The sequence below is a fragment of the Bufo bufo genome, chromosome 10 (genome assembly GCF_905171765.1).
Source record: "Bufo bufo chromosome 10, aBufBuf1.1, whole genome shotgun sequence".
NCBI lineage: Eukaryota > Metazoa > Chordata > Amphibia > Anura > Bufonidae > Bufo > Bufo bufo.
In genome coordinates, this window is record NC_053398.1 from 142321294 (window position 1) to 142336211 (window position 14918).

Sequence of the window (14918 nt, forward strand, 5' to 3'; positions counted from 1 at the left end):
GTGAATCACCATGGTAAAAGATCATGTGACGTACCATGTGATGACCGGAATGACGTCACCACAGGTCCTGTTGCTGCACAGAGATCAGATGAAGCCAGAAGGAGATGCCGGGCCGCGAACAAGTGGACTAAGGTGAGTTAAATTATTATTCTTTTTTTTTTTTTTTTTTTTTAACCCCTCCAGCGATGTTTTACTATGCATTCTGTATTCAGAATGCTATTATTTTCCCTTATAACCATGTTATAAGGGAAAATAATACTATTTACAGAACACCGATCCCAAGCCCGAACTTCTGTGAAGAAGTTCGGGTTTGGGTACCAAACATGTGTGATTTTTCTCACGCGAGTGCAAAACGCATTACAATGTTTTGCACTCGGGCGGAAAAATCACGGGTGTTCCCGCAACGCACCCGCACATTTTCCCGCAACGCCCGTGTGAAAGAGGCCTAAGGCTACTTTCACACTTGCTGCAGAGGATTCCGGCAGGCAGTTCCATCGCCGGAACTGCCTGCCAGGATCCGTCAAGACGTATGCAAACTGATGGCATTTGTCAGACTGCTCAGGATCCTGATCCGTATGACAAATGCATTGAAATGCCGGATACGTCTCTCCGGTGTCATCCAGAAAAAACGGATCCAGCATATTTTTTGGGCGGTTTGAGCATGCGCAGACCGCAATGCTGGGTCCGTTTTGCCGGAACACTTGGGCCGGATCCAACTTTAATGCATGTTAATGGGGAAAAAAATGCTGTGTGTTCCGAATCTGGAATTTGGGACGGAAATAAAACCGCAGCACGCTGCGGTATTATCTCCGTCCTGAAAAGGCAAAAAGACTGAACTGAAGACATCCTGATGCATCCTGAACGGATTTCTCTCCATTCAGAATGCATTAGGATAAAACTGATCAGTTCTTTTCCGGTATTGAGCCCCTAGGACGGAACTCTATGCCTGAAAAGAATAACGCTAGTGTGAAAGTACCCTTATTTAAAAAAAAATAAAAAAACACTTTTTATTTTTCCTGGGTGTAAAAATAAAATGTTCACTGAAAGACGCCAAACCTTCTCTATGGCCGTCTGATCAGAGGATCTCTGACATGGCCGTCTGATCAGAGGATCTCTGACATGGCCGTCTGATCAGAGGATCTCTGACATGGCCGTCTGATCAGAGGATCTCTGACATGGCCGTCTGATCAGAGGATCTCTGACATGGCCGTCTGATCAGAGGATCTCTGACATGGCCGTCTGATCAGAGGATCTCTGACATGGCCGTCTGATCAGAGGATCTCTGACATGGCCGTCTGATCAGAGGATCTCTGACATGGCCGTCTGATCAGAGGATCTCTGACATGGCCGTCTGATCAGACTAGCCACTCTGTCTACCCGTGGAGCGCCCAACCTCTCCCAAGAAGAAAGAGGACCAGGGCAGCCTCGCTCCACTGAATCCGGCAAGACCTCCCGCGCCATTCCAGTCTCGTGCCACTTCGGGTGCCAGCTGCTGAAGAGGTGACCCTGCTGATCTGAGGAGGGGTGAAGAGAAGAGGATGAAAATGGGGTGAGTAGTCCGGATTGGGTGAGTATTCTCGGCACCATCCCCCCCCCTCTCCACTACCGTTTTGGGCCTCTGCGAGTCCATGTCTGAGGGAAGCAAACGCAGGGCCTGGATCCCCTATCCACTTGCTTCCTAGACCCTGCGGCCTCCGATTCTTCCTGGCCTGTGGGGTTTGCTGCCGCGGCCGGTAACTGCAGGCGGGCGCTTTCCGCGCTCCTTTTCGGGTCCCCCCGTTCTCGCCGCACTTATTCGGCCCGCGGGGTGGGCACCCGTGGCCGGTATGCACACCCGGGTGCCTGCGAGTGCCGCTTTGGTTCCCTCCGTTCCCTGGCCGGCCAGGCCCTGCAAAATTTAGGTCCCGGCTTCACTTCGGGCCTACCTTTACTCCGGCCCACGCTGTTTTCTTTCTGGCCCGCGAGATGGGCACCCGTGGCCGGTGGGCGCATTCGTGCATCGGTCCAGGTCCCACTGTGCTTCAGCCGACCGGCAGTGCTTCCCGGTTGGCCGTGCGCCAAAACTTAAGGCCCCGGCTTTGCGGCCGCAATTTTAATTCCCTAACCCTAATTCTTCCTGCCTAGCTGTCCCCCGTCCCCCAGGAGCCTGCTGAGCTCCGCCCCCGGGCCTCAAGGCAGTTTTAACCCTTCCTGGCCAGATTATCTGGGGTTTCTATCTGCAGGCCTTAATATTGAAGAATTCAACCCCTTCCTGCCTCTTGTCCACTTAAGGCTAGGGCATCACAGTTTCATAAAAAATAAAATGTGCGCCCATACAGGTCCTGCCCCCCTCAGCCCACATCACCCTGACTGTGTGGTACCAGACTGGGCTCGTGCCCTATTCTGGACAGTGGAGGATTTCTCACAGTTTCCCAATCCGCCCTCCGGGGCTGTTTGGTTGATAATGCTCCACCCCCTGGGTCGTTTGGTTGATAAATCCCCACCGGCTCAGCCTGCAACTGCCATGGGCAAGATTCTGAGAAGTAAAACTGCGCACAAGCGGGCCAGAGCAGGACATATTCCTCCTCGGTCACCTCTGTGCACCCCCACCCTTCCTCCCTAGGGTCACGCTCGGACGCACCCTCCCTCCCTGAAGAGGTTCGGTCTGGGGTGGGGATTCATGATCAGCCACTCGGACTCTGACAGGAATCGGTACAATCTTCCAAGGTTGCGTCCACGTTAGTCAGCAGTACTTCTCGTATGCATTCCCCCTCTCCTTAGGCGGAGTATTTGCACTACTACCGGATACAGTACTTAACTTATGCATTACCTCCTTCCATACGTGGACTAACTGCACTAGAACTGGTTTCAGTGCCGCCCGTAGGCGTCCCCCCTTCCATTAGTGGCGGAATTGCATTTCCACTGGGTACAGTGCTGTCAGTATGCATTAGCCTCTTACACAGGTGGCGTTATGGCATTATCACTGGTTACAGTGTTTACCGTATGCATTACCCCCTTACTTAGGTGGAGTAATTGCACTCCCACCGGGTACAGGACTCGCCATACGCATTATCCCCTTCCATAAACTGCGTAATTTCTCTACCATTGTATTCAGTTCCTGCCGTATGCATTACCCCCTTCCATAGGTGGTATACTTGCACTACCTCGGGATACAGTACTTGCCGTATGGGTTACCTCCCTTCTTAGGTGGAGCAACTGCACTACCACTGAGTGCTGTGCTTGCCGTAGGCATTACCCCCTTCCATAGGTGGGGTAATTACACTACCGTTGGATATGGTTCAGACGGTCGCGCTACCCCCTTCCTTAAGCGGAGTATTGCTCTACCACTGGATGCTATTTCATCAGTCGCCTTGCCACCACCATGCTTCCTGTTGCGTTCCCCCTTCCACAAGTGGTCCGCTAACGGGAGAATAACTAAGCATCTTTGGATGCTGAAATTCAACTACGCCACGGCACTAGTTGCCTTGGCTTCCTTCACAGGTGGGGCGTGGCAAGAGTCGGTGCCCTGTACTCCATCTAGTGGCATATGGGCACCGCCACTGGATACTATGGCTACTCCCACATTGTATCTTTCTTTTCTTCCAGTGCTGGTTGGGGGCACAAATATCGACCTCTGTCCTCTCAGGGGCGTTACCCAGCAACACTTATGTGTCCTAGAGACCCCCTATTTCCATGGGCCTCCACCGTTCAGGTCGGTCAGGGTATTGGTCCTCGACAACATTTAGTGCGTACGCCATTGCACAGAATATTGTGATTACGATCCAGCGAGCCGAGTGTTGCACTGACTCTGTATTCTCTGTCCACCATCGGTGGTTATGCTGGCACTCTGGATTAGCTACTACAGCGCGTTCTCTTCCGCAGGGTTTTCACCCTAGAGATCGTAGTTGCTGCAGTGGGGCAGCCCCCCTCAGGTAGGGGTTCTGCCCTGGCTCTGGCTTGGGCGGTTTCACCTGTTTATCGCCCTTCCCAGTTGGAGTGTTTAAGGTTAGCTCTACTTAACTGGGGCAGTACGGTACCATGGCTCCTACTGGATGTCCTCAGGCCTCCCCCTCAGTTTTGCGCTGACGGGGCATGCTGTAGCTACTACTGTATAAGGGGTATTTGCACAATTGTATCTCATACATCGAGTATATAGAACCCCACAATTTCTCTTCAGAATTTGAGTGCGTTCTGACTCAATGTCCCACATGTGGGGAAGGGGACGCGACATTGCTCCATATGATTTGGAACTGTGTACGATTGCGATCCTACTGGGAGGATGTCAGACATATTATAACAATGGCCACTCAGATACGTCTACCTGATGACCCTATGGTTTGTATACTGGGGATACTGGACTCTCTGGGATTGGGAGACAGGAACTCCCTTTGTATTCATAGACTCCTGTTCCAGGCTAGGGTACTAATAGCTAAACACTGGATACGAGAGGCCCTGCTCACAAAACAAGAGTTCATTAATAGGATGAATATAACTTTGAGATTAGCGTATACTCCCTTTTTCTAAACGAAAATGTCCAAATAAGTTTCTATCTTTATGGCAGGGGTGGGTTGAGTCAGCACAGCTAGCGTCCCAGGCATTAGTTCAAGAATGTATACGGGGACAAATGTCTTCCTTACACTCCCTCTACAGGGGAAACATATAGTTACTGTATAATGTTCAAAAGGCTGGCCTATTGTAGATAGACGGAACTGTCTTGCCGTCCAATTGTATAACTACTCTTACACATACTGGTACGGATGTCTCTGCTCAAGTTGGGTTAGGGTGGGGGGGGGGGGAAAGGATGTTATTGTGTTATTTTATACAAGGTTCAACTACCTAAATGCTGCAATATTCATATAGATTTTGATTTACCATAAATTGTCAAGGGTGTCTGCGTACACCAATGTTTTTGTAAGTTTATATACTTATGACCGACTATACAAAAAACTACGGACTCCTTGATGATATTCATGTGATGTTTATTTCAATAAAAAATGAAAATGATTTAAAAAAAAATAAGGGGTATTTGCGTTACCACTACATACTAGGGTTCCTACTGCACGGCTCCTTCGTCAGGTGACGGATTCTTCTGACACTGGAATCGGTGACCTCTACGTTGTGGCCTCCTCCTCTGCTGGAGTATGGAGTTAGAATTAGATTTGCGGCTCCCCTTGTATGGCCTCCTCCTCAGGCGGAGTATTGAACTACCACTAGATTCTGTGGCTACTTCCATATAGCGCCAGTCTCAGATGGGAATGGGCTTTACCCCTAGCCTCTTACTCATTTACACTATTGCGAATTGCCGTTAATCTGACAACTGTGGTCCTTCTGTCGTCAACACAGGGGTTTGCGATTGCATAATTGCTATAGCTGATCAGCACCTCGCTTCAGGTGCGCTCTACTGGGTAGCTTAGTCCCTATGGCACTCATCTACCACTAGGTTGCCGTTCTAAGCGGGACTTGGGTACTAATAGTTGATGCTGTAACGCCATCGGTGCTACCTTTCTTCAGACATGAGTAATGACTTTGTCATGTCGGTCTGATGGTGGTCATACCTTTCACTGCTCATTTCGTGCGTTGACTAAGAGTCTCCCCACGCCGGGCAGAGAGGGTAGCTGTCACGCCTTGGCGCCGTTGGTAGGGGTTTAGTTCCTGCACGGAACACCCTTTCTATTTCTTGTACCTCCTCGGGCTGAATAGTTCTCCCCCTTCTGTCTACCTGACCAGTAGCCATGTGTGGTACGGCTCTGGAATCCCAGCTCTATTTTTTTCCTACGTGACCAGGGTTTCTCGGGTACTGTGGGGGCGTTGGACGTCATCGCACTCCATCCGGCAGGAGTATTTCTCTCATCTTGGTCCTGTTCATTTGCCCCTTCAGGCAGAGTTACCACACTGCCAATATATGGTCACTGACGAGGCTTCCCACCGCCGGTGATTCTCACATCGGCTTTACTTCCACCGATCTCCAAGGTATTGGTTCTTTGGCCTGCAGTTGGGCATGCCTGATTTAGGAGTGTTTTTTTTTTTAAAGCATTACTTGTTAGGATAGTTGGGGTCAGCACAAAGGCTTCCTCCGCAAGCTTCATATTCGCATGTTTTTGTAAATCGAGCTCTCTAGATTTAGATTTGATCCGGCTGACTGATTTAATTAGGGAGCCCCTGAGGAAGGCCTTCATCGCCTCCCAAACAACTATCGGAGATGCAGTTCCCACATTTATGTGGAAATACTCCCTAAGGGATTGAAGCGTATCAGACATATCTCCCATCAGTGTTAACCAGAAAGCGTTCAAGCGCCAGTATTTTGCCCCCGGTCTGGCTGTCTCAGAAATTTCAAGGGCGACACTAAATATGGAGTGGTCCGATAAGGTCCTGGCAAGATACTGAGTTCCGTACAAGTGGAAGCATGGGAGCATTCACCAAACCCATATCTATACGCGACAGGGAGCCATAGGTCGAGGAGCAACACGAGTACTTCCTGTCCAAGGGGTGGGTCTCCCTCCATACGTCCGTCAGACCTACTTCCCCCAGTAATCTCGCGAACGGAGTCTCACCAGTACTACCATCACTAGGTGTGACCTGGCATCTATCAAGTGAGCTATTGAGCACGTTATTAAAGTCTCCCACTATTAGCATTGGAAGCTCAGAAAACTCTGCCATAAAACCCAGAAGCTTTCTCAAAGGTACCGAGGAAAATGGTGGGGGTATATAGATCGTCGCCAAGACCATTCTCAACCCTTGGACCACACAATGCACCCCTATAAACCTTCCCTCCTCATCCACACATAACCCTAAGGCATTCAAACTTAATATTTTTATGGACCAGGATACTAACCCCCCTGGAATGCGATGAGAAGACGGAATGCACCGAATAACCCAACCACGGCTTTTGCAGAACATGTATAGATTGTTTGGTCATATGCGTTTCTTGCAAGCATATTATTGCTGGCTGATATCTAGATAGGTAACAAAATAATCCGTGTCTTTTCGTAGCATCCGCCATTCCCCTCACATTCCAGCTAAGTATTCTTGTAACAGATCCCATAAGAGCATATACAAAAATAAAAGTAGGTTAGGGTCACCTACATCTCCAAGTCCCACAAGCTGCAAGACAAAGTAGTGTTAATCAACAAAGCATAGTCTCCCATCTCTTCCTCATTTCCCCCTTCTAGGTGAACAAGGACTGTACGTTTCAACATCTTAGAATTACTATCATTAGCACATTCGGCATTAATAGCCCTCAGTCTTTTTTTTTTTTTTTGCTGAAGGTAGTCGCCGCCTTCCACGTCATCACAAACATGGTTTTCCCTTCTTTCTCCCTTGCATTCTATAGAGTTGGCTCTCCATCAGCCATGTGATTTGGCCTCTGAGGTTTGCTTGCCCATGACTAGCTCTTTTCGCCGTACGGACTCTTACCTGTTTTTTCCTGGAGGTCCTTGTAAAGGCTGGGCGGCCTCTAAGGGTACGTTTCCAGGTGGATCTGTTTGATGGTTGCTGAGGCATTCCGCTCCCGAAGTTATGGCCCACCCGACCAGCGGTCGGCGCTTCTTGGGATCATCTCCACCATGCATCAGTTTTACAGTTGTATAAGGCAGTGTTTTGGTCTTCCGGGCACACGTTCACTAAGTTTTACCAGGTGGTTTCCTGCTCCGGGCCACACGGTCTTTCCGGCAGCAGTAGATTACGCATCCTCGAGTTTTTTTTTTTTCCATGGGCGTGTTGTGTTTTTTTTTTTTTTTTTTCCTCCCCGTGGACTGCTATGGGACGTCCCACGGTCCTGTGTCACCCAGTGATATGAGCGAGAAAACCAGATTTTTCTGAACTCGCCTGTAAAATATTTCTCGCTTAGTTCATTGGGGGACACAGCACCCACCCAGTATTATTATTATGGTGGTTGGTGGTGGTACTTGGTTGCCGGTCGGGTATTCAGCTCGGGTTTGCTCCCGCCGGCATTTGTTGCGTTCTCTTTTGCTTCGCACATGTTTCTACTGCTCCTACTGCTTGAGCACAAACTGACATGCTCTCTCCAGGCTGGAGGGGGTATAGCCTGCAGGAGGGGGAGCTAACACTTTTCAGCCTAGTGTCGCCTCCTAGTGGCAGCAAACAGCTATACCCACGGTTCTGTGTCCCCTAATGAACTAAGCGAGAAAGAGATTTTACAGGTGAGTTCACAAAAATCTTTTTTTTTTTTTCACGCAACGCAGAACTGATGCGTGAAAAAAATGCTCATGTACACAGACCCATTGAAATGAATGGTTCAGAATTCAGTGCGGGTGCTATGCGTTCAAGTCACACATTGCACCCGTGCGGAAAACTCGCTTGTGTGAAAGGGGCCTTAGATTGCAGAAGGAAAAACTGCTAAAATGCCTGGTACAAGTCCATATAATGGCCAGAAGTTGTGTTATTCTTCATGTACAACAACACGACAGCTTATTCTAAAGTTATGATATGACCGTTACACTTTAAATAACAGAATGGAATAAAGGGTTATGGCTTTTGAAGATGCATGTACTAAAAAATGGATGTCTGGTTAGGAATGGATTTATTGAGCTAGTTTAATATTTTATTTTGTACTCGCAGGGCAGAACAGAAGTTTGCAGATCACATGCGAGAGCGCAGTGAAGCGAGTAGTGAGTTTTCCCGGAAGAAGAGCCTCATGGAGCAGCGCCAATTCTTGCCCATTTTTGCTGTCCAGCAGGATCTACTTACCATCATTAGGTGACTTTCTTGCTTTAGATAATGCCTGTCTTGTCTGTATCTTCTGGTTTTCATTCTTATTATTTAATTTAATTATTATTTTTTGCTCTCAGGGATAACAGTATTGTCATAGTTGTGGGAGAAACAGGCAGCGGAAAGACAACACAGCTGACTCAATATCTGCACGAAGATGGGTACACTGATTATGGTATGATTGCCTGCACACAGCCACGTAGAGTGGCAGCCATGTCTGTGGCAAAACGAGTGAGCGAAGAGATGGAAGTGAGCCTAGGAGAGGAGGTTGGCTACGCCATTCGATTCGAGGACTGCACATCAGAGAAAACACTCATCAAGTACATGACAGACGGTATCCTGCTCCGAGAATCTCTGCGTGAGGCCGATCTTGATCACTATAGTGCGGTCATCATGGATGAGGCTCATGAGCGTTCTTTGAACACAGACGTGCTGTTTGGGCTGTTACGTGAGGTGACGATATGTATACATTTGCATCCATCTTAATGTGATGTGTCAATAGCAATGCACTGTAAACTATAAATTATGTCTGTCTTGCAGGTTGTCACACGTAGGTCTGACCTGAAGCTGATAGTTACATCAGCTACAATGGACGCAGAAAAATTTGCCTCTTTCTTTGGTAACGTTCCCATTTTCCATATTCCTGGACGGACATTCCCTGTTGACATTTTATTCAGTAAGGTAAGTTGGTAGAATGTGTTTTACCAGCAGGCTTCACTGCTGACATGAAAGGCTTATGGCTCTATGAAGAATAGACTTTACATGAGAAAAAAAACAATGGCAATAGGAACTATTGTCGTCTTTCACAACCTCATTATATTGTTTCTACTGAGCACGTTGCCTGTTACCCGCCATCTCAGGCTGGGGAGAAGCCGATTGCACTGTACAATGTGATTACTGTAAAATCTTTGCCATAAATGTAAATGATGTGGTTCCTGAAGCATGGATTTCTGCAAACCTCATTCAGATATATGTGATGTTCATAGAAATGTCTGCCAAGTGTAAATGTACCAGAGGTGTTCCAATCAGTGTAACAGTTTTTCATGGGTTACAACTGATTGTTTTACCATAGACTTAAAGGGATTCTGTCACCTCTTTTTACCCTATAGAGATACGGACATGCACGGCTAGATCGCCGCTAGCATGTCCGCAATATACCTGTCCCATATCTCTGAGTGGTTTTATTGAGTGTAAGAAATGATCTTATATAAATGTAAATCAGCCTGGTAAGGAGCCCAAGGGGCTGCACTAACCGTGAAGGAGCCCAGCCACGCCCCTATGAAGGAACCCAGCATCGCCTGTATCCACGAATGCCGGCACTGCGCATGCACGAGCTCGCGCACTGCGAGATTACGGCGATCTGATGTCGTGAGCAAGGAGGAGATTTGTCGATCCAGGCGGTGCTGGGCTCCAGAACGGTTAGTGCAGCCCCTTGGGCTCCTTACCAGGCTGATTTACATATATATAAAATCATTTTTTACACTCAATAAAACCACTGAGATATAGGACAGGTATATTGCGGACATGCTAGCGGCGATCTAGCCGTGCATTTCCACATCTCTATAGGGTAAAAAGAGGTGACAGAATCCCTTTAAAGGGGTTTTCTGGTAAAAAATAAAAATAAAATATTTAACAAGTTCCCACAGCAATGCCCCTGAAACATAAGATTTATAATTACCTGCTCCACACTCCGTCTGCTCTCTCCATCTTCCGGTCCCGGCACTGTTTAGACCCGACTCGTTGTAGGCATGGTCACATGTGCTGTTCCAGCCAGTGACTGGCTTTAGCAGTGATGTGGCCACGAGCAGCAAATCACCATGCTCATAGCCTGCCCGTTGTAAATGGTGTCGGGAACAGAAGTGGTGTGGAGCAGGTAAGTATGAATCTTCTGTTTCAGGGTCCATGCTGCAGGAATTTGTACCGGAAAACCTTTTTAATTTAAAATTTATTTATTTTTTTACACCTTTAAAAATGTAGGTAAAGGCAGGAATGTTCAAAAATAATAAAATAAGCCTAAGGCTAGTTTCACACTAGCGACAGCCTTCTCCGGCAGGCTGTTCCGGCAGGTGAACAGCCTGCCGGATCCATGCTGCCGCTAGTGCGCACGCGCCGCCGGAGGTCCGCTCCGGCCCCATTGACTATAATGGGGGCCGGCCGGAGTTCCGGCGGCAGCACGGCAAACATCCAGAGAGGCTGCCAGAATAAAACGACGACATGACATGTTATAGTCAGTGGGGCTGGAGCAGACCTCCGGCGGCATGCGTGCACTAGCAGCAGCACGGATCCAGCAGGCTGTTCACCTGCCGGAGAAGGGTGCCGCTAGTGTGAAACTAGCCTTACTCACCTGTCCACTGGCTTGTCTTTCCAGTGTTTTCACTCTGGTCTCTATTTCTGGCACAGCAGTGATCACGCCACAATTAACCCACAATTGCTGCCGCCAGTCTTCAGCAATGCAATTAATTTTATGATAATTAAGTCTGTGGCCACTTTAGTTGGATGTCGACAATGATGTGTTGTCAAATTACTACACCTTATTCCTTTACTGGGGATGCACGTGAAAAAAACTTTTATCGACTGTATGACGACCAGATGAGGAGCACAAAGGAGGTCCTATAAGGATCGGCGGTTACGTGTGTGATGTATCGAGAAAGCAGTTCAGAGATGTAAGGAGGGGACAGGTTGTGGATGGCCCTATATGTAGTTGTCAGTATTTTAAACTGAAATTGATTGGTAGTGGGGAGCCAGTGAAGAGATTGGCAGAGGGGAGAGGTAGAGGAGAAAGGAGAGGTGGATTATTCGGGCAGAAAAGTTGAGGATAGATTGGAGGGGTGCGAGAGTGCTGGATGGGAAGCCACAGAGGACGAAGTTGCAGTTGTCCAGGGGGGTATTACGAGGGCGTGGATGGGTGGTTTGGATGTGAGGCTTTAAAGGGGTTGTGTCACTTCGGCAAATAAAACTTTTTAGTAGAGAAAGTTAATACAAGGCACTTACTAATGTATTGTTTTTGTCCGTATTGCTTCCTTTGCTGGCTGGATTCATTTTCCCATCACATTATACACTGCTTGTTTCCATGGTTATGACCACCCTGCAATCAATCAGCAGTGGCTGTGCCTGCACACTATAGAAAAAAGCACCGGCGTATGTTCCCATGGTCCCAGATAAAGAAGAAATGGGACCCCCAGCCAGGATCCCCATCCGCGAGCACCGACCTATCTAGGTTTCTATTGGCAACTGTCCCTATATCGGGATCTGGAGTGCTGCTTAACCCTCTTTTTTTACTCCCATGGTCCCAGCCACCAGTTAGGCCAGCACTTTTTACTATAGTATGCAAGCATTAGCACTGCTGATGGGTTGCAGTGTGTTGTAGATGTAGCTGACAAACACACTGGGATTCAGGATAGAAGGAAAGTCGCAACTGGGACAGAGAGATAGATTTGTGTGTCATCGGTATAGAGGTGGTATCGGAAGCCATGGAGTCTGACCTCCCCCAGGCCAAATGTATTAATGGAGAAAAGTAGGGGACCCAGGACAGAGCCTTGAGGGTCACCAACAGAGAGCGGGCACAACGAAGAGGTGGTGTATGAATGGAAAAGGCTGAAGGTTCTGGTGGTAAGGTGCCAGGAGAGGGTTAAATCTAACACGAAGGATGAGAGGGTTTGTAGTAGCACAGAGTGGCTGAGCGTGTCGAAGGTGGAGGACAAGTCAACATAGACAATAACAAAGTAATGACGTTTAGCTGGTTAGGGTGGTTTAGTGGAGAGATTGTAGCGGATCAAAGATTGAGAGAGATGAGGTGGGCAGACAGATCAAGATGGACATATTGTTCTAGGAGTTTTGATGTGAATTGGAGTAGTGAGATAGGGTGATAGCTGGATAAAGAGGATGGGTCCAGGGAGAGTTTTTCGACTATTGGTGGTATTAGGGTTGCGCCGGGTATCGAATTATTGATACCCAATCGATACTTTTGTACTGGTATCGATTAGATACCGGGATTTTCCTTTTACAGATAAAGTAGCGCAGCCTAGTATCACAGAACATGGCACCTGCTGCTCTCAGCACGCTCCATGTTCTCCTCAGCAGCACAGGGAAGAAGGAAGCAGTCTCTCCTGCGCCGCTGCCATTAATGACAGGAGAGAGGGGTGGAGGTGGGGAGGGACTGTGGCCACTGCGCCACCAATGAAGATAATTAATGTTTAATACAACTACAGAAGGCGGGTGCCGGCGGCAGAATCACATAACAGACACCCAAACTCCTGTAGTTGTATTATATGTTCATTATCTTTATTGGTGGCACAGTATGTCCGCCTCCCTGTCAAGTATTAAAAACATTGGTGGCGCAGTGTGCCCCCGACAACCCCCCCAGTATTATAATCATTGGTGGCAGTGGCCACAGGGTCCCCTCCTCTTCATTGGTGGTGCAGTGGCAGTTGTGATTGGAGCCCCAGCAGTGAAATCCTGGGGCTCCGATCTGTTACCATGGCAGCCAGGACGCTACTGAAGCCCTGGCTGCCATGGTAATCTCCCTGCTGCTGTGTGTACTATGCACAGGGCAGCAGGGACAGTGTGAAGTCCTATTCACCCTGATAGACCTCTATTGGGGTGAATAGGACAAAGGGTTAAAAGATCCCAGGTTCTAGCCCCTAAGGGGGGAAAAAAAAGTTTAAATATAACCCCAACACTCACTTTGGAAACACTATAATATCTATTTCTGATTACCCACTGATTGGTGTCATACGCTCCCAAGGTCCCAAGGGATTCATCTCTGCTCTCTACACCCACCTGCTGAATACTAAAATGCATGGAGCCCCTCTTTCGGTATTATCTAAATGGGAAACATTAATGCCAGGTATTACTAATGAGGAAATTAATGATATACTAGAATCCTCTGCATTGGTTTCCCCATCTATTAATAATAAATTTATACAGTTATGTATTGTTCACCAAAGTTATCTATCACCCGTGCGGCTACAAAGGATAGGCAAACTGTCGCACTCTAGATGTCACAGATGTGATGCGGAGGGGGCAAATTTCTGGCACCTTATATGGGAATGTCCATATATACAAAAATTTTGGTCTGATATTATAAATTTCCTTAACACACTCACGCGCCCTTCTGTGGCATTGACGCCACAGATATGCTTGTTTGGTATTCTGGATGAGGAAGTATACCCCCATCATGATAGAATATTCCTAAAAGAAACATTATTTCTCGCACGAAAGGCTATTGCGATTCGCTGGATGGGTGATAGACGACCTTCTATTAACCAATGGAAAATACTGGTGAATAATGTGGTGTCTTATGAGAACATTGTATTTAAGAATCGTGGGTGCCCCCAGAAGTTCAATAAAGTGTGGGGATCTTGGTGTTCATCCATACATACAATGTATTCAGCTCCTAGATTTTCAGATAATCTTAATGCAGTGTTAGGGTAAAATGCTTGTGTACAAACTGTAAACATGTGTCCTGTCCGTCACGATTGCTCTGTACATTCATTACAACTGTGAAATGTAACTTATTGCAACTGATGCCAGCATGAATATGGTACTGTTATTGTTTATTTTGCATTTGAATGTCTCATTGACCTTCATGTATAACATGATCTGTATCTTTCTAATGATTCGTTCAATAAAACGAGTTTAAAAAAAAAATATAACCCCAACAAAATATTAAGTATAAATCACCCTCTTTCCCAATTTTACAGATAAAATATATAAACCATAAATAAACGTCCATGTCCAAAAAAAGTGCGAACTATTAAAACATAAAAAAAATCTCCTATGCAGTGAATGCCGTAACAGGGGGGGAAAAAAAAAATGTGTGATTCGCCATTTTCTTATTTTTTTTGTCACCCCAAAAAATAGGACCGGACTGTTCGATTACGGGACGGTTTAACGTATGGATTAACGTTCCATAAAATGCGGAATGCGCGCGGCTTTTTTGGTGTTTTTATTTTTTTTGCGTGGTATCGAATATCAAATCAAAATTTTGGTATTGTGACAACCCTAGGTGTTATGGGTAGCATGTTTAAAAGGGGAGGGAACATGACAGTGGTTAGTGATAGGTTGAAGAGGGGGGTTAGGACAGGGATAACTATAGGGATGAGGTGGGATGGGGTCAAGGACACAGTTGGTGAGGTGTGATTTAGAGCTTTTCCTCAGTGATTGTGCTCTTCCTACATACCTCAATTTACCACCGAGTAGTTGTGTAGAGC

At 47.2% G+C, this 14918-nt stretch overlaps 1 protein-coding gene across 2 annotated transcripts in view; it reads left to right on the forward strand.

The window, feature by feature from the left end:
• DHX38 (DEAH-box helicase 38) overlaps positions 1-14918 on the forward strand; it is a 61804-nt gene that overhangs the window by 25540 nt on the left and 21346 nt on the right. For both annotated transcript variants that reach the window (XM_040409347.1, XM_040409346.1), the window contains exons 12-14: positions 8557-8694; positions 8787-9159; positions 9247-9387. In XM_040409347.1, the coding sequence (XP_040265281.1) occupies positions 8557-8694; positions 8787-9159; positions 9247-9387 (652 nt within the window). The remainder of the gene's footprint in view (positions 1-8556; positions 8695-8786; positions 9160-9246; positions 9388-14918) is intronic.